The sequence below is a fragment of the Channa argus genome, chromosome 4, assembly GCF_033026475.1.
Source record: "Channa argus isolate prfri chromosome 4, Channa argus male v1.0, whole genome shotgun sequence".
Classification (NCBI taxonomy): Eukaryota; Metazoa; Chordata; class Actinopteri; order Anabantiformes; family Channidae; genus Channa; species Channa argus.
The window spans coordinates 24,809,175-24,833,993 of NC_090200.1; the positions used below are offsets into that span (position 1 = coordinate 24,809,175).

At 38.6% G+C, this 24,819-nt stretch overlaps 1 protein-coding gene across 1 annotated transcript; it reads right to left on the reverse strand.

The window, feature by feature from the left end:
* Positions 1–158: 158 nt before the first annotated feature.
* Positions 159–22,137, reverse strand: mbtps1 (membrane-bound transcription factor peptidase, site 1). Its single transcript, XM_067501734.1, has 23 exons — positions 21,968–22,137; positions 18,088–18,666; positions 15,627–15,887; positions 13,314–13,529; positions 12,992–13,102; positions 12,605–12,714; positions 11,888–12,004; positions 10,800–10,867; positions 10,365–10,467; positions 8,389–8,540; positions 7,342–7,503; positions 6,911–7,055; positions 6,591–6,779; positions 5,170–5,342; positions 4,919–5,034; positions 4,625–4,781; positions 3,422–3,546; positions 3,258–3,335; positions 2,991–3,131; positions 2,738–2,869; positions 2,394–2,520; positions 1,423–1,553; positions 159–1,077 (listed from the first exon to the last, which is right to left on the reverse strand). The coding sequence occupies exons 2-23, from the start codon at positions 18,287–18,289 to the stop codon at positions 875–877; spliced, it is 3,219 nt and encodes a 1,072-aa protein (XP_067357835.1). The 5' UTR covers positions 18,290–18,666; positions 21,968–22,137; the 3' UTR covers positions 159–874.
* Between the last annotated feature and the right edge of the window lie 2,682 nt (positions 22,138–24,819).

A 24,819-nucleotide genomic window follows, 5' to 3' on the forward strand; every position in this document is an offset into this window, starting at 1 on the left:
GACCTTTGACCCAAAAATTCTAAACAACTCATCCTTCAGTCCAAGAGGACATTTTGCAAATATTTCCTAAAGGTGTTTTTGAGATATCAGTTTCTTGAGAATAGGGACAGATACACAAACAGCGGGTAAACAATTTATATGAAAAAGAATAAACAACATCAATTTGGTAATGCTTTTTTTAATTGATGAGATATATCTGAACAAATGAGCCTGTCAGGAGACGTAATGAAGGACAGATGCCTGGACAGAGTTCATTCATTTTAGAAAATATAAAAACAATGCAAAGACTGATTTTAAACCGATATCAGCAAAACAAGAAGTTGATCATTCAATGGCTCTCATGTTGGAGATGTTTACAGGTCTGTAATTTGGGTGTGTTTCTCTTAATATGTATACCAGCTGTTGTCTTCTGAAAGTATTTTGCATTTGAGTTTGTAGTAGATTTCAGATTGTGTGTTTTAGGGAACCAACAGTTTTAATAAATATTAAAGTCAGAAAAGTTTCATTCATAAAGAAAGTTTGGTCAAAGAACAGAGAAGGAAATGTTGACAACATGTCTGAAACAGGCAGTTTTTTTAGATCCAGGCATGTACTGTGTGTTTTACATCGTGTGTAATGGTGTCTAATATTGTTCGTTAGTCCACAAACACACAAACAGTCTGGAACGGACAAAGAGGCACAAAAAATGTTTCAGCATCCAAGCACCGCCTGGAGTCCTAGTGAGTTCACCATCCGGCAGGCTTCCGATTAAAATCAAACCGTCTGATGATTTCCTCAGCCGACCATCATACTCCATGTTATTCCAAATTAGCTTTTTTACATGAGCTGTCTTTTAACAGTCTCATCAGTTCTTCAGTTCAAGTTGCAGTCAACGTTAAACCGTGGGGTTTTTCCCAGTCGTCGTCTGCTGTTGCTGGAGGTAAGTGGGCCGTTTGATGCGAGGTTTCCTGCGCTTGGGTTTGCTCTTGGCCTTGGTGAGCTGAACGACAAAAAAAGACAGGACCACCATCGCTCCCAGAAAGGCGAAGACAGGGATAGTCTGGCCCACTTCTTGGTTGTAGCGACCAGGCATTATCCCTGAAGGGGAAGATGACAGAGGTCACAGGAATTTTTTCATTTAAATAAATGATCGTTGTCTACCTAAATTTATGCTCTGTTCACTCTATTGATGACAATCTTGTCATTTTATGGATTCTCTCATCTCCAGTTGTATAATTAATGGTCTTTAAATACATTAAAACTAATGAGTGGAAACTATTTTTGTCCTTCCACACCTTACATTATTTCCAGTGCAAAAGGTGTTGATTGACTGGCTGGGTAAAATTAAAACATCCTCCATTGTTATTTAGAGTAAACAGTAAAATTACAGCTCTGAAAATAATTTAAGAGATTTCTAATACTAAATTACTTTTGTTCTTTTACCTCCAGGGATGTCCCAAGCTCCACTCTCCCCAGGAGACAGAGGTCTGACCTGGGGACGGTACACCCTCACGTTTGGCAGGGCCACTTTGTCCAGATCCACAGAGAGAAGCTTCTGGTGCTTCCAAAGGTTACTGAGAGCAAGAAGGGAAGTGAACAAAGGGATGGTAGAAAAGTGTCTGCATGTGTTTACTGTGCATTAGTCATTTATGATTGGTGGTTTTCTTCAAGTGTCATTGTATTACTATATTATACAGTTGAATAAAAACAATTACAAACAATTGCATCTCCTTATGCTAAAATGGCAGGAGCAAAACCATGACTTGTTTTTTTGACAACATAATATTTATTTCACAGTTATCTATTGCAATCGTTTCTTTATCATCAGAATCAACAGAGTCTTTTTTTAAAGCTCAGAACACCTGATTTTACATATAAAAGTTAGTAGAGGGTTTCATTAAGGGTGGATGCAAACTTTTGCACGCATAATATTTATTATTCTACTATAACTTTTTTTTATGACCTCCTTGACCATTTTTGTTACTTCTGATGCAGAAACATTATACTAGGTGACTGCATAAATTATGTTGATTAAATAAAATCTGTTTACTCTTTTTGCCATTTCAACATATAGGGATGCAAACCTTTTCAGTTTTAAAGCAATACATGCCACTTCTCTTATGAAGTGAAGAATATTGTAAATATTGACAGTGTGAACAAATGGAAAATACATTATGTAAGAAATATCACATGTGGGTTGTTGGCATGAAAAGAGAAAACTGACATCAGCTCATGCAAATACAAACATTATTAGCAGAAAATCTGAAGAAAATGTACTGTAATGAATGTACTGCTCAGGTGACAAGTGAACTCTGGGAAATGTAGTAGGTATTTTTCTCAACATATGGATAGATACAGAAATAGTAAAAAAAATAAAAAATTAAAATAGGTGCGATAAGACATTTTAGCACTACCTGGGCGCTGTCTCATTCACGGGCTGGGGTTTTGCCCAGGAAAGGTGGGGGCAGGCTGGTAGTGGGCGAGGTTTAGGATCTCCTAAGTGGGCTTCCAGAACCTTTGAGTAACGGTAAAGATGGTTGCCTGGAGCAAAACATGGAAGGGTGGCAAGGATGCGGAAGGAAGAGGATAAAAGAGCAATTATGCAAAAGATTTCATGGTAGCTGTGTGGTGTTTCTTTTCCTGTTCAAGATGTATATACATGGTGAAATATAGGTTTAAATCTAAATCTAAAAATGTACTTTATAACCTTTTTTTTTGTAACCTTTTTGTATGTAAATGTACAGTGTAACCTTCATACCTTCCAGTCTCTGTGGCAGTGGGTGTTCAATGCCTGTAGGAGGTGCTACCCTGCTGTGAGAGTGGCTGAGGCTGGGGGGGGTCATACTGTAGGAAGTATACTGAAGGAGAGCGTCTAGCAGCCAGAAACAATCTGACACACAGATCACAAACACAACCAAATATTACCCATTCGTTCCCCAGTGATGTCCCCATTATTCTACAAAGAAAGTGCAACGACATTGACACTTCTACACACACTAAAGAGAGGCTACCTTTTTGCCTGTGGCTGTCATCTATACAGTTAGAATCTCCATACAAAGCAATACGACCTCCACCTTCAGATGGCGTTTGGTACAATCCCAGGATAGGAACTCTTTCCACTACTGCTGTCTCCTGTTTTAACACTTCCAGCCCTGTGAAAACAAACACAAAACACACACATGTTTGATCTGAACTAAGGCACACAGATTAAAAAGTACCCAGTCAGCCTGCATAGCTGTGCCACAAAAAGCTTAAAAGTTTAGGAGAGGTGCTGTTACCTTGGTCTTTTAGGTTCTTGGCTATGACTATTCCATCTTCCGGAAAACGGGCAATGCTGCAGCCTGAGGCATAATACACTTAGAGAGAGAATCACAAAAATAGTGAGGGATAAAACACCTACAACACCAGAAAATTAGAGTATCGCTACATGTGTATGTCTTACTGTCATGATCGGCCAAAGTGAAGTCTCCCTCATATAGTCCGTCACTGAAAGCCATCCCCCACACTGAGATAAGGTCGTTCAGAGCTGGTACATTAGCACCCCCTGTGTCCGGCATCCACCACTGCCTGTAGGTCACATCACAATTCATTTAGTCTACAAAAATTTAAATTTATTTAAAAAAAACAAAACAAAACAAACCAACCAACCAAAACAACTTAACTTTAAATTTAACATCCACAACAAGCATAGGATTTATATTTTCACAGAAAGTGAACTTATTTTAAAATAACTCCTGTTTCTCAACAGGCTGAATAACCCAAAAAAATAAAAAAATAAAAAATAAAATCACAAGAAAACAAAATGACTCCACATTATCAGTGAGTTTATAAAATGAAAGTCTAAGTTGTTAATACAGCTTTTTTCTATTTTGTTTAATTTGTCCAGAAAAGGCATCTGTCAGTGAGCAGCTCTCAAATCAACTATTTGAGAGAACCCCACCATCAATTAAAAGTGAATTACTACGCGTAATGTTTTGAAGCCATAATAACTATATTTAACTGTATTTAAGACTTTTAATCCTGTTGATATTGTGCAACAGCTTGGGAGGGATAGGAAGAAAGCAGCAAAGAGTGGTGAGTAATTGTTAAATCTGCATGAGAAGCTCTGAATCGGAAAAGTTGTGATATATTGCATCTATTAGGGAGGGAGTCAGAAACTGTGATAGCGCGGGCTGTTAGCTAAACAAAGCAGTTTATCTTGCTATCATTATTACATGATAAAGCTCTGGTGAAAGCACAGTTGAGGAAATTGCTGTTTAATCATTGAACTCATGTCTCATTATGGAGCAACTCACATTAATCATTTTAAAGAAATAGAGAGCTTCCCAAGTCTACTAAGTCAGATAGGATTTTAAAGCACCATCCACTGCAATACATTAACAAGTTCCTATGACTCAGTCCGTAGAAACACAAACAACCCTAAGCACTACTTAGTAAATTTCTCCAATTGCTTATTCTATTTTTTTTTAAAAGATTAGAGCAAAAGCTGTTTTAAACCTTTTTTAAAATGGTTCCAGGAAGAGTAAAATACATCTCTCATGTAACACAAGGTGCTTTAATTTACTTATAAAATGCTTTAATGGTCTTAAACAGAGGCTAGTGTTATTTCTATAATATCAATAATCAGCAGAAGAAAGTTCAATACCTGGTGTTTTCGTCATAGAACTTGACCTTTCTCATAACTGAGGTGTTGTACCAGTCACTGAAGATAATAAGTGACAGGCCATTGTCAATGTCTCTCCTCAGCTTGGTGATCTCTTCAGGGAAATACTCCTCTTCACTGTCCACCATTAACAATGTACCTGCAGGGACACAAAATGGTTCAAAAACCCATTACTTTGTTATCCTTTTCTAATGTAGAAACATGTTAGCACTTACTGACTGCCTGAAGCTGAAGCCCCATTTTAAATTTTGTTGTGTTTCTCGTTTCTTGTCTTACCATACTGACTGGCATCAAAGCAGGTGATGGGAGCTCCCAGCACCTCAACAAAGTACCCCATGCTCCTCAGGTGCTGGTACATGTCCCTGAAGTTTGTGTGAATGTGGTCTCCATTCCTGAAAAGAGATTAAAAAGTGTGACTGAGATAGATCAAAGTCCAGGTAACAGAAACAATTGACTAAAAGATGACAGACAACATCAGTTTCGTGAACAATGCTACAGACTTCAAATATTCATATATAAACACGCACCAGTCAAGTGGGTCATTTTTCATGCGGAGGTTGTCTCGAGGAAAGTAACCTGGTGGGTAGCGCAGGTTGTGGTACTGGTCCCACAGCACCCTCTTACTGCGAGGAGGAGTTGGCACAATCTTCACCTTGATGGGCAGTTTGACCGTAGAGGTCAGTTCTCTACCTACTTCAGACTGCAAAGAGTAAAGTGTGAAGAGGATGGATGGGGCATAACTGAGGAAAAAAAATCATTTATACATGCTACACGCTCTACACTACTTCTGGAGAACATAAAAACACTGGCATAACTACAATAATTCATAAAACACTGAGGTTGTGAAAATAAATCCATGTTTCTGTGAAAGAAAAATCAATATCTGAACTGATGCAATGCTGATTTTTGGTAAATCTATGTTACAATAACCAGTAAGCTGTAAACTGTGAAAGGCTGAAACAGCAGTACACACCCATCAAAGCCACGTCCCTACAAGCTATCAAAAAGTATATGGTAAGCAAAAAGAATAGTAAAATAAATACATTATTATTTACAATAGTAAATAAATACATTTAAAAAATTAAAGTCATTTATGAACAGCTAAAATAGTTAGCTAACAGTATGACTATACATTTGAAATAGTTCTCTAAACATATTAAATAAACCAATGCTACCAATAAACTAAAATATGGATAACCCATCAAAATAGCTAAAATTCATTAGCTAAAATTAATTGATTAAAAGGTCCAAATAATTCAAATTAAATCCTTCCACTAATGTGTTGTACTGTAAACTTGAGCAAATCAAGCTGAACATTGACATGTCCATGCTTTCAGAAAAATACTATAACTATCCCATGGTACTACATAACGTTACTAAATATCTACTTTTAAATTAATTGAGAAAAAAAAAAAAAAACATGATAGACTTTGAAGAAGGGATAGACTATGAAATCACTGCTCCAGAAAAAGCTTAAGCAGCTAAGAGGACAGACTTCGAGCATTGCTATCGTGTTTAAATGGTTTTCTCAGGAAAGCTGATTAACCAGGTAGGTTTTTCTGAGAGAATGCAGTTTTCTCTGCCATGTATACACATAACAGGTTTCTGATCAGCAGTGTCCAACAGTGCTGAATGAGGGAGAGATTATGGAGCGATGCCGCCTTATTTTTAAAATAAATTCCACAGAAGAGCCGAAAATTAAGCACAAAGTTGGCAAGCAGTGTTTGCTGTCAATATACAGTTAAATCTTCAAGGTGAAGAAGGAATCTGAAGAGAATCCTACTCTTCGGCTGCATGTACAGTATGTGCATATTTCCATTAACTAGGTTTCTTAAGTGGATGTAAACTCCATTCCACAGTTAGCCGAGAAAGTGCAGTTAGAGTAACCTACTCTAGAGTAAGTGGAGTATCCTAGTTTCTTAAGTGCATGTAAATGTCAGTGACTCACATCATTCTCAGCAGGTGACGCCACCGTGACCATTACATGACCTTGAGCAATCCCTTCCCATGATGCCGCTTTCTTGGCCACGGAGATGGAAACAGCCAAGTAGCCGGCCCACGGCCATAGCACCGGTGAATAGGAGACAGCCACATCGATATGATCGCCATTCTGGGGTAGGTAAGGCTGCCAGATAGGCTGAACAGGGTAGAAAGGAAACTTCAGTAATTTGAAGGAAAGGTGTTTACACAGCATGCAAATTTGGTCAGTCAAGGATGAAACTCAAAGTCAAACATGATTTTTCTCTACTTGTGCTGGCTTGTGTGTACCTTGTCAACAATCCTGCCGGTGACACCCATGCCATTGAGAATGGTTACGTTGACAATGGTAGGCATTCCTCCATAGTAGATTGGCTGAGAACAGTAAGGCCACATGTACGGACACTCTGTCAGGTCGATGTAGCTGGGGGAAAGACTGGTAGGAGACACGACAGGTTAGCAATATGTGGACCTTTTTTTGGTTTGTTGTTTTCAGTCAAGACACCAGATATGTAGACACAGACTACATAAAAAACTAAAAAGAGACTAAAAAGACATAACAATACATAAAACCAGTTCTATAGCATATTAAAGACCAGTCACAACAGTGACATTCAAGACATGCGTTCCTTCATACAACAACTGATTTGGGCAGTTTGAAGCTGTTCTGTAAACTAGTCCATGAATTATTGTTCAGGCCTGTCCATCTCAGAGACATTTACCTGGCCTGAGGTCTGTAGCTGTTGAGAATCTGGTAGGCTCTGATTAGGTCTAGTTTCCCATGACCCTGTTCAAACATGTTGACCCCTGGCAGCCTGCGAGCTGAAGCGATCAGAGCCTGTTTCATGGAGGCTGGGTTCACCAGCTCCCGGTTCAGGACAGTGCTGGAGAATAGAGAACCATAGGTTGGATTAGTGTGTGCCTATGAATTCTCTTTCAGTCATGCAATGGGATACTGAGTTCATCCAGATTATTATTATCATCAGTTATCTGGAAGCGCTGTATGCGAGAACACAAATGTCAAGATTCAGTTGTCCCAAACTTTATGCAGATTTTTCCCAGCCAGCTACCTTGTACAAAGTCCAGATAATACAGGATTGAACACATGCTAAATAGACCAGGTAATTATCTGGCCTGGTCTTTCTTTTTTCCCAAATTCATATGAGAAAGAAGCTTGACTCAGCTACAGTCAGATTTCTCAACTCTTAATTTAGAGCATTGTGGGAGGATTAAAAAAAGGGATGGGCTGGTGTGTCTAGGTCTAAGTCCGTGGGTTTATGTGTGTGGGATAGGTGCCTGTTGTCAACGACAATAGTATGATGATTACCACAGCAAAATGAGCTCAGTTGCAGCTATGTAACAAGGGAACTTTCATCATGTGAGGAGGGGAAATGGATAATATTGACAATCGTACACTACATTCATCTGTGACAAATCTCTTTCCTTTGCCACAAGTTTCAAATAGGATTATCCCAATAAATGATCTTACATTTCGTCATTTTCGATCCTAATCTGTCTTTGGAAGATAAATGTGATGTGATGTTACCACACAAGTAGTGTAGAAATAACACTTTTATTTTAATGGAAATGTTAGCCTATTTACCATCTGGTCTATACCAGGTTTACAAGTTGAGGTATGGAAGCCAAATACTTTTTTTTTGCGCTTGTATAATTTGACCAGAGCATCAAAACTTTGATATATATTTTTAGACAAGTATAAAAAAACATCCGACACTTTATCAAGAAGGAGTTCAGTTTATGTTACTGACCTAGCCAGGAGTGTGACGGCACCAGCTACCACAGGAGATGCCACGCTGGTTCCAGACAGAGAGCGGCATCCTTCTTTCATCCCTGATCCCCGAACACCAGAACCGTAGGTGACAATATCAGGCTTTACTCTACCATAGCCCCCGGGCAGCTCCTGCACACAGAGGAAACACAGGTAATGGAAAACATGTAGGATCACAGATCACAGCCCAAACACAACATAATGTTTGTCCCTTCACAATATCTTACAGGACAAAAGCTGTGATTCAAACTTTAAAATATCTTTTATTTACATTCTGAAAAAAACAAAAAACTTTCTAGTCCATGTCATTACTTCTACACTGTAAAGTGACACACAACATAGACAAATTAAAGTATATTGTATGTCTTCCTAAGCTGTCTTACTGAAACATTTCACAAAACAGGTGCTGGCTGTTGGACTTTCTGACCAGACACCTCAGGCAGTATGGGTGGGCAGTAACACATCCAGCACCATCACACTAAACACTGGGGCCCCCCAAGGATGTGTGCTGACCCCCCTTCTCTTCACTCTGCTGACCTATGACTGCACACCGTCACAACTCCAACCTCCTTATTAAGTTTGAGGATGACACGACTGTGGTGGGTCTCATTAGCAACAAAGATGAGACAAACTACAGGAGAGAGGTAAGCCGCCTGGCTGGGTGGTGCAGTGGCAACAATCTCTCTCTGGATGTGGAGAAGATGAAGGAGATTGTTGTTGACTTCAGGAAAGCACACACTCAGCATGCTCCTCTAACCATCAACGGTGCGACTGTGAAGAGGGTGAGCAGCACCAAGTTCCTGGGTGTGCACATCACAGAGGACCTCTTCTGGACTGACAACACTGCAGCACTGGCCAAGAAATCACAGCAGCGTCTCTACTTCCTCCGCAAACTGAGAAGAGCCAGAGCCCCGCCCCCCCATCATGTACACTTTCTACAGAGGCACCATGGAGAGCATTCTGGCAAGCTGCATCACGGGGTGGTATGGGGCCTGCATCGCCTCCTGTCGGAAGACCCTACAACGCATAGTGAGAGCAGCTGAGAAGATCATTGGTTTCTCTCTCCCCTCCCTCCAGGACATTTATGAAACCCCTCTCACCCACAAAGCCCTCTGCATTGCAGGTGATCCCACTCACCCATCACACAGCTTCTTCAGTCTGCTGCTATCAGGGAGGAGACTGCGGAGTCTACAGGCCAGGACCAGCAGACTGAAGGATAGCTTCATTTATCAGGCTGTCAGGAAGCTGAACTCGCTCCCGAACTTGCCCCCCCTTCCCTCTTCTGCCCCAGGTACCTCAGAACTATGAACCTCATTGAACAGGGCACAATTTGTACACTACCTCATTGAAGATAGAACCGACATCATTTAACTACCTCTTCAGTCAGTCTAAACTGTCACTTTAATCAGACTATATAAGCTTTTTTTTGCACTAAAATCTTTTTTATCTGCACTCTTTTACATCCCCTTATTGTATAGTTGTATTTTATATTGTATATTTGATCTAGTTTTTTAGTCTCTACTGTTTGTGTTATCTGTATGCACCATGGGTCTGAGTGTAACAATTTCAATTCTCTGTAGGTATGTACTGTACATGTGGAAGAACTGACAATAAAGCAGACTTGACTTGACTGATTAGCATGTATGCTACAGCAACATCAAACGAAATGAGGAGGAAAAAAGAAGAAAAGTGTAATAGTCAATATTAAATGTTTGTTGTACAGGCTAGAAACTTTATCAGCCAGGGACGTCTTAATCAGATAACAATGCAGCTGTGGGCTGCAACTGATAAAAAGTGTGTGAATCTACAGTAAGTGGCTGACAGAATATGGATCAGGGCTTGGGGATTTTACCTTATGGTTGACTAGTTTAAAAAGCAAAGGGCAGATGTCTGCTCTAAAACTGATAAACCATATGGCGTGTTTTTGTTTGTGCATGCTTTTTTGCAGTAACTCACCCAGGTGGTCATGCCCCTGGAGGAAAACCTGGCAATGTTATCTTCAAAGTCAATCCCACCAACCCCAATCACGTCCATCTGGTCCGCTGGGTTGTTCAAGGTACTAAGATAGAAACACACTTTGGTTTACTCTGCAAGATTTAAAGGAAAACTACACAGTTCTGGGTCAGCACTGATACATGAGTGCAACAAAAAACATTTGTCCTTTAAATGCTCCTTTTTTATAAAAGAGGGTGAGTTCACAGATTTTCAGCAGGGCCACAAAACCCTGTTGGTCAAGGTGTAGCTGCAGGGATATTCTTCACAATGAGAATACTAAGCGATTTGGCAATAAAACAAATTTGTAGTGCTGCAAAACTGCTGTATTTATGCAGTTATCTTGAAGTTTAAGTTATTATTATTATTATTATCTTGAAGTTTAAGTTATTAGCATACCCATAAAGAGGTCCATCATTGCCAATTGCAGAGACCATGATAACTTTGTTGGCAGTCAGCTCCCACACCTGTCAATGAAAAATGGATTATAACTATGTTAGTAGAAAAAATATTCATTTCATTTACTTCATATGAAGGAGCTGAAGGTCTTTCGGACTAAAAGGTTGGAAGAAGCACTTATTGACTACTTCTTTCATACATTGCACTTAAATCCCAATATGCTCATTCATTCTAGTAAATGATCAATAATAAAATCTGGACATCAAGGAAAGCATTTGGGCTGGGAGTCTGTAACATTAAAGGGTATATATTTCTGTGTAAAATCTTTAATATAAAAAGTGATGTGTTTTGTTGTGCGCTCATCTGTGAGCAGCAAACATTGCCTAGTTTCGCCAATTTGTGCGAACATTTTATTGTTCATTAGCAAATTTTGAAAAGGGTGTAGGTTAAAAAGGGAAAACATGGTTTGGGTGCCATCTTTGTGCCTAAAAAAAATATTGACAGATCTGTCACAGTTTTCATTAACCTAGGTAAATGTCAGTCAGATGTTAGCACTGGGCCAACTCTGACTGACATTTACCTTAGCTTAGCTTAGCTTAGCTCTTAGCCCCTTTCAGAGATGCACTGGAATTCTGACATTATCCTGACTTTGTGAATGGAAATGTCCAAGTGAAACGGTGCCAACATTATCTGGACTATATCGTTCAAGTCCCGTAGTGCAATTTGCGTATTATCTGCGTGAGCTTGTGCACATAGCACACTGCTGTGTCCAAAATTGTCAGGAGGATTAAAGGCGAGCGAGTGGGCGTGTTGATGGTGTTTCTATCACTCGACTGCTGTTTTAGTCAAGTGATAGAAGCTTTTTTTAATAGATGCACAGCTCTGATGTGCTGGAAACAGTGGTTTCTATTAGTAACCACTGCGCAGATTGTGGACGGAAATTGAGCAGATTTTAACACGTGACGCTTCTTACTCGGGCATTTTCCTGCTGTGTGTTACACATCTGAAAGTCCACAACGGACAATCCAAGGCGGAATTCTCATAGCATTGTTCATATGTGTTACTGCCTTCATTCTTGTTTCCATCACCTTATCAACAAATGGGTGATCCATGAAGTCAGGGCCCCCAATGCTGAGGTTAAGAACATCAATCTTCTTTAGAATGGCATAATTAAAAGCATCCAGGAACCACGAGGTGTACGACACCTAGGAGATGAGGAGAGACAAATACATCACACATACCATTAAAACAATCTGACTTAATTTAATCATTTTAAGATGTAATATAACTGTCATGTTTTATGTATCGGGGGGCTGGATCATTTCACACAAATTAAATTAAAGGCAGTCTTTGCACACCTAGTGTAAATTGTGCATCTAGTCACAAATAAACTTTGCGATTTTAACTTTCGTACGAATCATGGATTAGTTGCAATTTATCACTACACAATATACACAAGAAATTGTGCCGGATTTGTTGCACACACTTTGCACAGCATACTGAGAGTTACCAACAACTAGAAGTAAATTCATATGTACTGTACAGCATGTATGCAATTTTTTGTCGGTATATCTGTATTAAAACTGTAGTTTTGAAGTGACAATTTGTCACTATTTTTTGGGTCACAACAACTGAATTCCCAAAATGCCCCTTTAGTTCGTCAAAACAGAAAATATCATTATCATGAGATAGTTTCTTTGAGTTTTTACTTATTCCTACCAATACCCTTTTGCTGCTTTTTGAAGGTAGATTCAAATATTACTGCTGGGCCAAAACACATTGTCTCATTGAGGGCATGTACGAACCTGGTTGTTGGTGAACACTCTGAAGATGTGCAGCTCCGAGTCCGGGGCAAAGCCCTGACACTCCCTCATACTGGCTATAACTCCTGCAACAAACGTACCATGACCCAGGCCTAAAAAAAAAAAACCAAACAGAATAATAAGTTGGTCTTTAGTTACTTATCCATCTTTCTCTCTCAAACTCTCTCTCACACACACACACACACACACACTATAAACTGATCCCCGGAAATGCCTGGAAATTCTCGTGCAATCTCTGTCTACTTGGGCTTCCCTTTCCCTTTAATACACAGCATGTACAATTTATTAAATCACACAAAGTCATATTAGTGTCAATTACCAACAACATAGTAAATAAACAATCATTTTCTGTGTGTTCTTAGAACTCACCATCATCCAGTGTCTTCTCATTAGTCCAGTTGGTCCTCTCTTTTACATTCTTAAAATGTGGGTGCTTCTCACTTAGGCCTGTGTCAAACACGGCCACCTTCACACCTGATCCTGCAAACAAATGAGGGAGAGATCTGATCAAATTCATTTGAAGTGCATGTAATGCCATCTTTAACACCAGGAGCCACAACTACAGAGATCAAAAACAGTAATAAATGTTCCCATTTTAAAATTCCTAGTACTCTATTATTAAAATCACTATTTAAATCTTGTGAATTTTTTAAGCCTTTTTTAAGAGAAATGTCAAAGGCCAGCTTCTTACCGGTGTGTCCCATCTGCCAGAGAACGTCTGCCTGCAGGATCTGGGCAACGTGACGAGGGATGGCCCGCAGCAGGCGCCGGCTTGAGTGACGCCCGGTGGCATGCCAAAAACCCGAGCCCAGTGACAGGCTGGTTCGTCTGAAAGGGCGGGATGATTGCCACGACTGCCATTTTTGTGTCTCATGAGTGGCATTGCAGGGTGCAGCAGGTTCAGATACTACAGAAAGAGGTAAAAGCAGAGGTGTTAGCTACAAAGCTAACATGCTCCAGATATCTTTCAATACTCCTGTGTGTTAAGGAAAAATCTTTCAGTTTCCTCAGAGTCCTCTTTCATTTAAAATGCCTTGTTCTTCCTGTCTGCCAGTTCAGCCTTCGCTGTAGACAACCAAACCTTCTGTTAGCCTAATTATATACTTATGTTCTGATCCCTCAATTCAGGTCACTTCCCCTTGCTTTCCATATCGGTCTTCTATGATGCAAGACTGTTCACATCAGCCTCATCTGAACCAATTTTATTGCAATTTGACTCCATTGGACAGAACAAATTACTGTGTCATGAGGTCATTAGCAGCCAGCAGCGGAGCCCTGGGAGACATTTTATGTCTTTAAAGCTGGAGTGAAATGCAGTGGGGAGGCCTTCTCTCTCATTTTTCTGATCAATTAATTACCCATTAGATGGCTGCAAGTGAGTCATTCAATACAAACACAGTAAACATGGACTTTCTCACTTTATAACTTTCTCTAGATATAAGTTAATTTTAGATATACTCTTTAAGAAGATAAGTAAAAACCAGAAAGTAAGCACTTCCACAAGACAGATCGCTTTAGTCAGTTGTTTGGTTTTTATACCGTTTTCCAGCCAATTGCTTTCTCTACTAAGAACACATTACATGTCTCCACAATACAGACTTAAATATTCTAATCAGTGTGTCAAATCTTTTCAACGTGTTAAATTTTTAACAGACTCCCTCATGCATTCCAAATACATTCCCATGTTTTAATTAAATAACTAAACTAACATTTAATTAATGAGTAGAACATGGCTTTGTATTGTGCATTTCCATTAGCATGTCAAAACAGATATTGAACTATTTTATTTTTTGCAGGCACAATGCAACTAAACATTGTCACAACTGAGCAGCCGATGCTATTAACCTTTAACCATAGCCTTACTGTCACATACACCTTTTCCGTGGAACATTGCTGAGACTGTGAAAGAGACATGAGAAGTATGAAAATGGGGAAAATGTACAGAAGTGCAATTGTAAATATTCTGACCTTTTGTTTCAATGCAAAAAAAAAGTGCTGACACATTTTATGTTTTGCAAGAGAAATCAGAGGAAAAGGTGGAGTTTTTAAATGTAATAAAGTTTACTATAAAATGAGACTGACAGCTGGTGCAGTCTCTCAATTCACTCGTAAGTTGATCCTTGCGCGGTGTGTGTTTCGGTTATAGGCAGGTATTATTACTTTTGTCAGTTTTAAAAGACCAATAATAGTTTTATTATATCTTGATAAGTGATAACAAATTTTACAACACTGTGATGTGACTACAGCATCAGAGCAGCTGTGGTAAACATTACTTCACTCAAGTCAATTTTGATCTGTTCATGCTTAGCAGGCTCCTATAATTAAGACCTTTTTTAGGTGGTTCTACAACCCGCTCAGAGAGGCCACTCCAATGTTACAATAGATTGATAGATCAATGGAGAGATCTGGTTTCTAGGTGTTTTTCTACATACTGATTTAAAAGTTAAAACTTAATTTCCGTTACAATACGATTTCATACAGATATTAAGCTTTAACAAGCAAAGACAAACAACTCTCCATGTTTTTTCTGAAGAAATCCTGTACATAAACGTTTTTATGCAGAACACATGGTCTCAATAGTGGTACTCTGTGTGTGTATATGCAAGCTGGTGACACACTGAACCCTTTCATCCAGTGCCAGGCAAAGGGTGTGCCTCCTGTCCCAGCAAGTTCCACTACACCTACTCACTTACCCTCACTTAGTGTGAGGGCACAACAGAGGTGTTCTCTGTCCTTCCTCCCACCCCCCAAATCCACACACCCCCACCTATCGCCCCCACTGCACTTCAATTTAAGATATACTGTAAAATCCTTTTCTCAACTACAACACACAAACAGTGGACAGAGAAATACATCTTCTGACTCAACAGACAGACCCATTCTGTTAACTATAATAGACAAATCGCTCTCTATATTATTTCAGAGTTATACATTTCTCAGGCAGAGCTGTGGAGACATTATGATCATTTGGTCAACATAACAAACACCATATTATCAGACTTACAGGGAATGTACTTAAGGGATCGAAACACTTTGCGTTGCGGTGTCACCCTTTTGATGTAACGGTGGTCCTCCAAGTTTGACAGACTGATGGGTGAAGCCTGACGAATGTGAACCAACTCAAAGTCGCTGGGAAAGTCGGAGGCTGGGTTTTCTCTCGGAACAATGTGCCACTGCACTTCATCTCCGGCATTCCGCAGGGCACTGCTGATGTAGAGGCTGCGAGCTTTGGCTGAGAAATACCCTGTAAATGCTACAATGTACTCTGGGAGACAGAAAGGGGAGAGGAGATTATGAAGAAAGGTATGAATTGGACCAAGCCACTAATACAACACCCAATGTGCTTAAAAATATTGGAAAAAAACATCTCTCATGAAACTATAAAATGTTATACTGAAAGAAAAGCTGGTGTCAGTTATTATGAACAATTCGGTATCAAGTGTTTTACTACAAGATATAATGTGCAACTTTTTTGGAATCAAGCTAGCTTTAAGGCCTGTGCCTTCTCAAAGATAACTGCAAGAGGCTCTTTCATGTCTGTATGTTATGCAGTGTTTGACCTTTTCTGATTGGTCAGAGGACCGAGCCTCGCTCAGAAACCTTCAGAAATATATAATATCGCTGCACCTCTAGACATTAACAGATGTTATGGAGCATATTTCTATGGAAAATGTAACATACTTTAACTTTCATGTAGAGTATTAGGTTTCTGATTACTTTTTTAATTCATGAGAGAAAAAAGTTGCCTTTCCAAACAGGAATAACCAGGTTTTCATTCCTTCAGCAGTATTTATATAATTAATGACAAGAGCCTGAAAAGCAAGTTATGCAAACCACTTGTACCTGAATAGGGTGTGCTACATCCTTAGTTCAACACAATACCGACACTGCTCCTATTATGATTGGATGCAAGTGACACTAGGTGTGTCTTAGGCTATGATGACCTGCTTATATCAGAGGACTAGTAGATAAAAGTTAATTCAAATTCCACACAGTTCTACTTGGATCACTCTGAAATCAGTCTGCACTGTATTAGCAGTGGTAATACTGTACTTCCAGAGAAAATATAAGTATAATATGTTAGCAATTAAACACGGGACTAAGCTCTGAATAACAATTCAACAAGCGACGGACTCAATCTACACCTCTTCTACCACAACTATGACCACAATTTGTTGTACGTACACCATCCTCCAAACTTATTGGAACAGTGAGGCAAATTTCTTTATTTTTGCTGTAGACATTTGGGTTTGACATCAAAGGATGAATATGAAACAGATCAACATTTCAGCTTTTATTCACAGGTATTTATATATGTGAGCAAAAGTACTGAAACATTTGATTGATAGGTCCGTTTTGTTGCCCAACTTTGTCCTGACATTGATTATTCCAAAAATAAATGGCACTGAATATCTACGCCCAGTTTTAAATTTGGGATTTGCCTGTTCAGACTGCATTTATAGTTAAGAGCTGTAACCAACATGAAAACCAGAGAGCTCTCTATGGGTAAAAAACAAGCAATTGTGAAGCTGAGAGACAATGTAAAATAAATCACAGGCGTTGCACAAACACTGTCCATAGCTAGTACAAACATTTGGAAATGTCCTGAAGAAGAAACAAACCACTGGTGTACCAAGTCACAGGTGTCTAACAAGTAGACCAAGGAAAACAACTGCAGTAGACAACAGCGACAATGTAAGAGCTGTCAAGAAAGACCCTAAAATAGATAGAAAGGCTAAAGTTTTGGGAAAGAAAGCTCACCCTACCTCACAGCAGAGGTAATGTCATGGCTTCTTCTGGCTCATTAATCTTCATTGTTGAGGTAACAAATGATGGCAGCAGCAAAATGAACTCACAAGTCCTACAGAAACATTTTGTCTGCCAATTTAAAGAAAGATGCCACCAAACTGATTGGAAGATCCTTCATCCTGTAGCAAGATAATGACCCCAAACAACAAAGGAGTTCATCAAGGGCAAGAAGCAGAGGTTTTTAGACAGGCCAAGTCAATCTCCAGACTTGAACCTTATAGACCATGCATTTTACGAGCTAAAGAAGAGACTTAAGGGAGTAACTGAAACAACTAAAATAGGCTGCAGTGAAAGCCTGGAAAAGCATCACAAAAGAAGAATGCAAAAGTTTGGTGATGTCAGTGGGTCACAGGCTTGACGTAGTTTTTGCAAGCAAAGGATTTGCAACTAAATAAAGATATACACACAAAAGTGAAGGGTTAAAAACAAGAAGTTGTGGTTTAACCGGTTGTGTGCACTGGACAAACATGAGAGTGGCAGTGATCTTCTCATGTTATTCTACGTAAAATAGAAAATAAAGTGTATTTCATTTACTTTCAAGTTGAATATGACACATAAAAAAAGCATTTAATTTATGAATTTTTGAAGTATAAAGCAGTTTAACAAGTTATAAAGAGACAATTAAAAACCAATCCAGCACTTGAACAATTTCTTACCATGTTCCACCACCTTAGTGGAGAACTCCAGCTTTAGAGTTAACTGGGAACAGTTAAAGCCAGATGATGAGGGGATGGACTCTGAGGAAGGGGCACGGTGGGATTCAGATTTAGCTTTTTCTGATGGCTCCATCCCCACCACAGGCAGGAAGACTGCCAACAGCCCCAGAAGCATGGATGCCCACATAGGAAACAGAAACATACTGAGTTGTGATGTTCTCAGGTTGACCAGGCTCTTTAAAGTTCAGCAGCGAATGTGCCGTTTCAAATGAAAAGTGAGCAGCTGAAACCTGGATCCCAGTCAGGGTTTAGAGCAGAGCATTTCAGGTCCAGAGCTCCAAAAATGAGTCCATACTGCAAATGGCCTGAGCAGCTAATGTAATTTCTTTCTGCGTTTCCTCTCCATGGTGGTAGTCCAGAGTGGAGATCAGTGACGCTGCCAGAGTAGGAACATTGTTGCCATGTTGAGAACTGGTAGACACAACTGTTTGGAGTTGTGGAGGGATAAGAGGACGATGAGAGCAGTGATGGGGAAAGTGTCAATCTAGAGTGGCACAGTAGTCCCTTCTGGTATTATTTCTAGAAACAAGAAAACAAAAGCAACAGTTGAGACAAATCTTGACATTTTATAGGCAATACATCAGAATATTAAACAACTAGAAAGCAGTCAGGACATCCATCACTTTAGATTGTTGGTGAATTTATTTTGTAACACCGCAAACACTTGTCTTAGAAAACAAATCAAATCTCCATTTGCTTCACAGCTGCAAATGACCTAAACCTGATAGCAGCAATCCATAGAGCAAATTAAAACCAGATGATACTGCGATTCCAAGGCCAGTACCACGCTATTTTAAAAAAAATAAAATAAAAACCTCAAATTAACAGTCTGCATAATAAGTTGGGAAAATATTGGGAAAATGTGGTATGCACCCAAAAGATCCAGGTACAAGTTTATTAAAAGCTGAACGATAGACTTTAATGACAGATGAACATCAGTAAGTTAGAAATCAAATGATTGTTTATGAAGACTTTTTTAAAAATTATTATTTTTTAAACATATTCAAATGAACCTATGTTATGTGGTCTGGTAAATAATATTATACATAAGGACATTTTAGGTGCATAACAGTAGAGACATAACAAATCTAATAATTTGTAAAGTAAAGACTCTACTATTTATTCTTTCAACAATTACAGTTTAAACAACCTATAAATATTTATTGGTACACTTCGCTGAAATTTATTTTTGGACATCTGCCAACACAAACACTCAGTTTTTTATCAATGAAATTCTACTGAGTTGCTCCTAGACCTTGTTTATTAAGCTATTAAAACTTAATGACATACACAAAAATCTGTTCATATGTTTGTTAGACCTTCTTCAGAATTACAAACTAACTGGAGAAGATTTTAAATTGATTTATTTTCTAAACACCAAGGTTTAGAACAACAAGAGCACAAAGGCTTTGTTTTCATTTCTATTCCCTCATGCTGTGTTCACAGAAAGGAGCGTTTCTTCTGCTGTGCCAACGGGAAGGAAGGGAGGTGTTTTTGTTGCAGACGGAGGTAAAACGATGTATTCTCCAGTCTTTTCTTGTCTAGCCATTAAGAAAACGAATGTGTTGTTTTCAGGGAACAATTCTGTTACTAGATAGAGCACGTACACAAAGATAACATTTTACTTGTAAACACAGCTAATATAGAGAACACCCAACAACATCAACTAAATATCAAATGGACAGCTATGAACCTTATTCACTACGATCTGCTTTAAAATAAACTCATCAAAAACTTTTAAAAAGGTGCAATGAAACAAATTCTAAAGACAGTTAAAGAAACACCATCTAGGAGAACAAGAATCCGATAGGCTGCCTCAGCTGACCTGAAACTAACTCCCCAATGCACACATGTATGTACACACACATACACACACACACACACACACACACACACACACACACACACACGGTGAATCAAAAGGGAAATTCTTCTGGGCAGGTATAGGATCACTTCCCTCTGGCCCAAGGCTTGGACAACCAAGAAATAAAACACACATCAGACACACAGTGACTAAAACAAGACACAGAGGCGCGCCCAGACACTTGCCAAACTTAACACAAGAGCTCATGAGAACTAGAACTTCACTGACTGAGGGTCTGGCCCAAGTTACATGAGAAAAACACCCCTTTAACATTGCCTTTAGCAGCATGTTCCTGCCTTACACAAGGCAGGCACAGATGACTTTCAGATATATTCTTTTGTCTATGAATTTGCAATAAACATCCTCAACAACCTTGAGGATTTATTTCATTGATTACCCTTTACATTACCAACAGCAATCTGTTGTGCATCGTAGACCAGCCATTCTCTGACTTAATTTTTGCAGGGAGACGTGCTGTTCGACAGCTGAGGGTGCAGTAGCTATATGTGAATGTATATGAATCGTCTATTTCACCCAGAGAAACATCACCTTACAGACAGACTGTCATTAAAATCAATTACCCCAAGTCACAGAACAAAAACTGCTGAACACGTGTTTGATTATGATCTTAAGTTGCTCTGTATCCAGCTTTTCAGTTCAATGAAAAAGAAATATTACTGACAGTAAACATATGAGGCTTATTGTGGAAATTTTTGCATAAAGCTTCTAATAATATTCATAGAGTTGGAAAGTCTTCAAGTGTACAGGAGTGAAGTTACTAAGTGGGAAACTGCTAAAGTTATTGTGTGGGCTCAAATCAAAGTGAGTTTACTTGAGCACACGAAAAACACTCAAACATAAAACAGAAATTACACAAATCCCCCTATTCCTGCTGTGACTTTGTGTCTGTGTGTGCACTCACATTTAACCCCTCCCCAACACACACACTCAAACTTTTGATATAGGCCTACACAAGTTATAAGGTATGTGGACTACATAATTATGAGCCCCTGGCAAGTCTGTTTTGAGGAGGGGGGTAGGTTCCGGCTTGGGGCAGGATCTATGTCTCTGGGAGACAATAATAAATGCTAACAAAAACTGGTTTGAACCAAGTGCAATAAAAATAGACCCCTTGGTTAGGGCATGGCTGCAAAAGACAGACTGGGACCACTTGTGTCAACACAACACCAAACCACAAAAATTGCATCAAACCTCTGGTAACCATAAATTAGTAGCTAGAGAAGACCCCCGGCCCAATCAGAAAGATCAACTGGAGCTCTTTTAATGTCCAGGCAGTGGAATGGGTTTACATGTTTGGATGTTAGCAGAGCAGAGGAAATACATATAGAGTACTGAGGTTAAAGGCAGCTATTTTGTTAATGTACGTCTACACCGTCTGCATCGGGGTGCAGGGGACAGATCAGCCCCAACTTCCAGTGTTTCCCTACTCAACCAGACTTCTTTTTGTTTTATTGTTTATGGGTAACACCTTAAGTAAATCCAACACAGTGCAAAAGACACACGCGTTTGCAAGACTATCGTTTACCTTAGAGGTGGCACAAAAGATCCAGTGTTTTAGCAGGAATCGGGTTTGGTACAATTTTGCCGTCGTTAGGGCCATGGCAGTAAATGAGAAATTACGGCTTTCCATTGCGACACAGCAATAATTCAACCGAGTCTTTAAAACAGACATATGCTGGAAGCCCAGACTAAATATCTCCGGGGAGGGCAATTATATTATCGACAGTAAATAACGTTACTAAAACAAAAAAAAGATAAAACATAGTAACACATAATGCTTCACCTCGCAACTTGAAACCGGTGTTGTTAAACAAGAATACATGCTAATAGATTTTTTTTAATCAGACCAAGCAATCTATCACATGTACAGCGTTAGCTAGCTAGCATAGTTATATTTTACAGTATTTGCTGCTGGCATGTGTTGAACATACTCACCGAGCTGAACAACGTCTCACACTTCCCAGTGAGATGTGTATGTATCGTTTACACGTCGCGTTGTGTTAATACGTGTTGTGTCTACACGATTGCGAGTTTAATGTACCTTAAACAAAAGCTAGCAGCAGCAAACTCACCACCAGCCGCAGACCACTGACGTCTGATTATAACGGGTTGCCATGTTTGGTTAATTTATCCTCCTACAAAACACAATAAAATATTTTATTACACGTATTGGGTAGCAAACGACGGAAACAGAAGACTATTTTCCCATATGACTGTCATAGGAATTTAAACTATAACTCACATAATGGCACCGTTGTCAAAATTAATTTAGAGGTACTTTAGAGGTACACCTTTGTTTATAGTGTGTGAATCGTTAGGTCAAACCTGGCAACCAAAAGGGCCTTCAGTCGAAAACAGTGCGTTTTTACCAGCAGTGGGCGCTGCTTACTGTCAGCAAACACAACTCTAAACAAGACAGATGCAGCAGTACATAATGTAACTTCACTGGCGCAAAACATATCCTAAAATGTTTATGTGACTAACAAATCCAATAAATTGCTGCACTCACTACCACCACAATGCATTTCAGAATAATTCAAATTCTATCATGATTATATTCTATGTGTCACAAATATTCTGAATCTCATTTTAAATATGGGATTCAATTGTCTCCTTATGTAAGATACATTTGTATTAACTTTGATACATTTTTGGAAATTCCAGGTCTATTCCATAAAGAATTTTTAACTTTACCAAACATAACCTTATGTTCTCGGACTTCCGTAAAATATCTTTCCTATACATACAATGTTATTATATTTAGCAGAAACAATAGGGGGCAGACTTGCACATTACTTATGTTAACATTATTTCTTAGTACTCAGTATGCATATAAAAACATAGATTCTATTCTTTAATTATAGTTGCCATGCCATAAGCCAGTTTATTAAAGTTATGCCAGTCATTTATTTTTAGAACATTTTCATTGCCAGTGGTATTTTTTCTTTTACTTGTTGTAACCTGTATTGAGTAAATCAAGCTGGACAACAATCGACTTTTTGTTTGTGTGTGTTTTCATTCTGTGAACCAACAAAATGTGAATATTTCAAAAGGGGTAGATTTTTTTCCCTACCCACTGTACCTGAAAAAGCCATTTAAATTCTTGTTATAAAATAGTGAAAATTATTAAATTTTCAGCAAACACAACATTTAATATATTGTGCTCATTCCACACAAATTCTTGGATCTGTTGAAACAGTCCCAAACCAGCCTTCAAATGCAATTTCACAAGTTGAGTTTGAGTATTTTATTGACACATACATTTAAAAAACTTAATGTTTGAAAAAAAAATCAAAGTGTTATTATTCATTTTAACACACAGTAAAAGATGAACAACTGTTTTCAAGTAACAGTGTTGAGTTGGCTACTTCATTTAGGACATTTATATAAAAATCACATAGAAAAAATAAAAAGGAAAATGTGCATATAATCTGCAAAACTTTCTAATGAATTGATTTTGGTTATTCAGTGAACATGATATACAATAGACACTCAGCATTACTGTGGACTAATGCATCCACCAAAATTACTTGAGTCCAAATAATTACTTTGTGACTGATTTTTAAAAAATACTCTGGTATTTCAAACCAAGTTCAAAATGTTTGTCACAAAGATGCTAATCACTAGAAAATCAACAAACTACCAGAATTCAGGCTTATTTTTTATACTTTTGATGCAGAAAGTAAAGTGATACTGCACCCAAAATCTGTCTTTAGAGAAAGACAGCTGTTTTCTTTGTGAAGACTTTTAAATACACATTTTCAAGCCTATTGAGTGTCTCATGAGTTCTCCAAACAAGTTGTGAGTGTACTGATATCGCCTCTAATTGATACCAGCCTTACTTACAGTCTATAAGGTATAAAACATTTCTCTGCACAAGAATGTGAGATATCAGGCCAGCTAACAGCAGTGGGACAAAGGAAAAGAGGAACATTAAAAGATAAAATGTTTTTTTTATCAGGAAAAACTGAAAGAGTTGCATCGTGAGGCCACAAAACAACAAGAAAGAAAAAATTGAGGTTAGTTGACATGGCTCGGTTAGGTTTCCAGTATGTGTTAAAAAAATCACAACAGCACACTTTATGAGTCTGGGGCAGATCACAGCAAAACACTCATAAAGAAGAAAAGACCACACTGTACCATCTGATTTACTCTGGGGTTCTTCTGAATTGACAAAATACATATAAACACACCAAACCGGTCCAAAAAATAAATTGTAATAACTGTACATGAAGTGCTTTGCCACATAAGTAGACAATAAATAGTCCTAATATCTTCTCATGTAATGATGCTAAACATCCACATGATAAATACTGCACTGGTTACGATTTAGACGCAAAAAGGCAGACTCGTAAGAGTTCTATTGATAGTGGGGATTTGAATTTGTATCTTATTCTAATTTACTTAAAAAAATGTATAACACTGTATTCTTGCATGTCGATGTAAGGTTTTGTAAATCATCTTTTAATAACATACATAATAACAGGTATCGGATTCACCTAGTGGTTTCCATCATTTTGGTCCTTAGGAGAATTGAGATTATTCCAACACAACCTGTCAAACCTGAAGGTATTCAACTACACAGCTACTAACAGTTAAAGAAAATTGATTAAGATTCACCATGAGAGCTCTTTAAGTACTCAGAGTCTCAGCAGCACCTTGGAAGCCTGTGCGTAAAAGAAAAGCCCAAAACTGTTCTTGGGGGTCTCTATCTCTCTTCTGTGCTTAATGGGTGTCTACCACCACTTTAAATGTGAAACCCTTAAAATTTGGACACTTTGTAACGG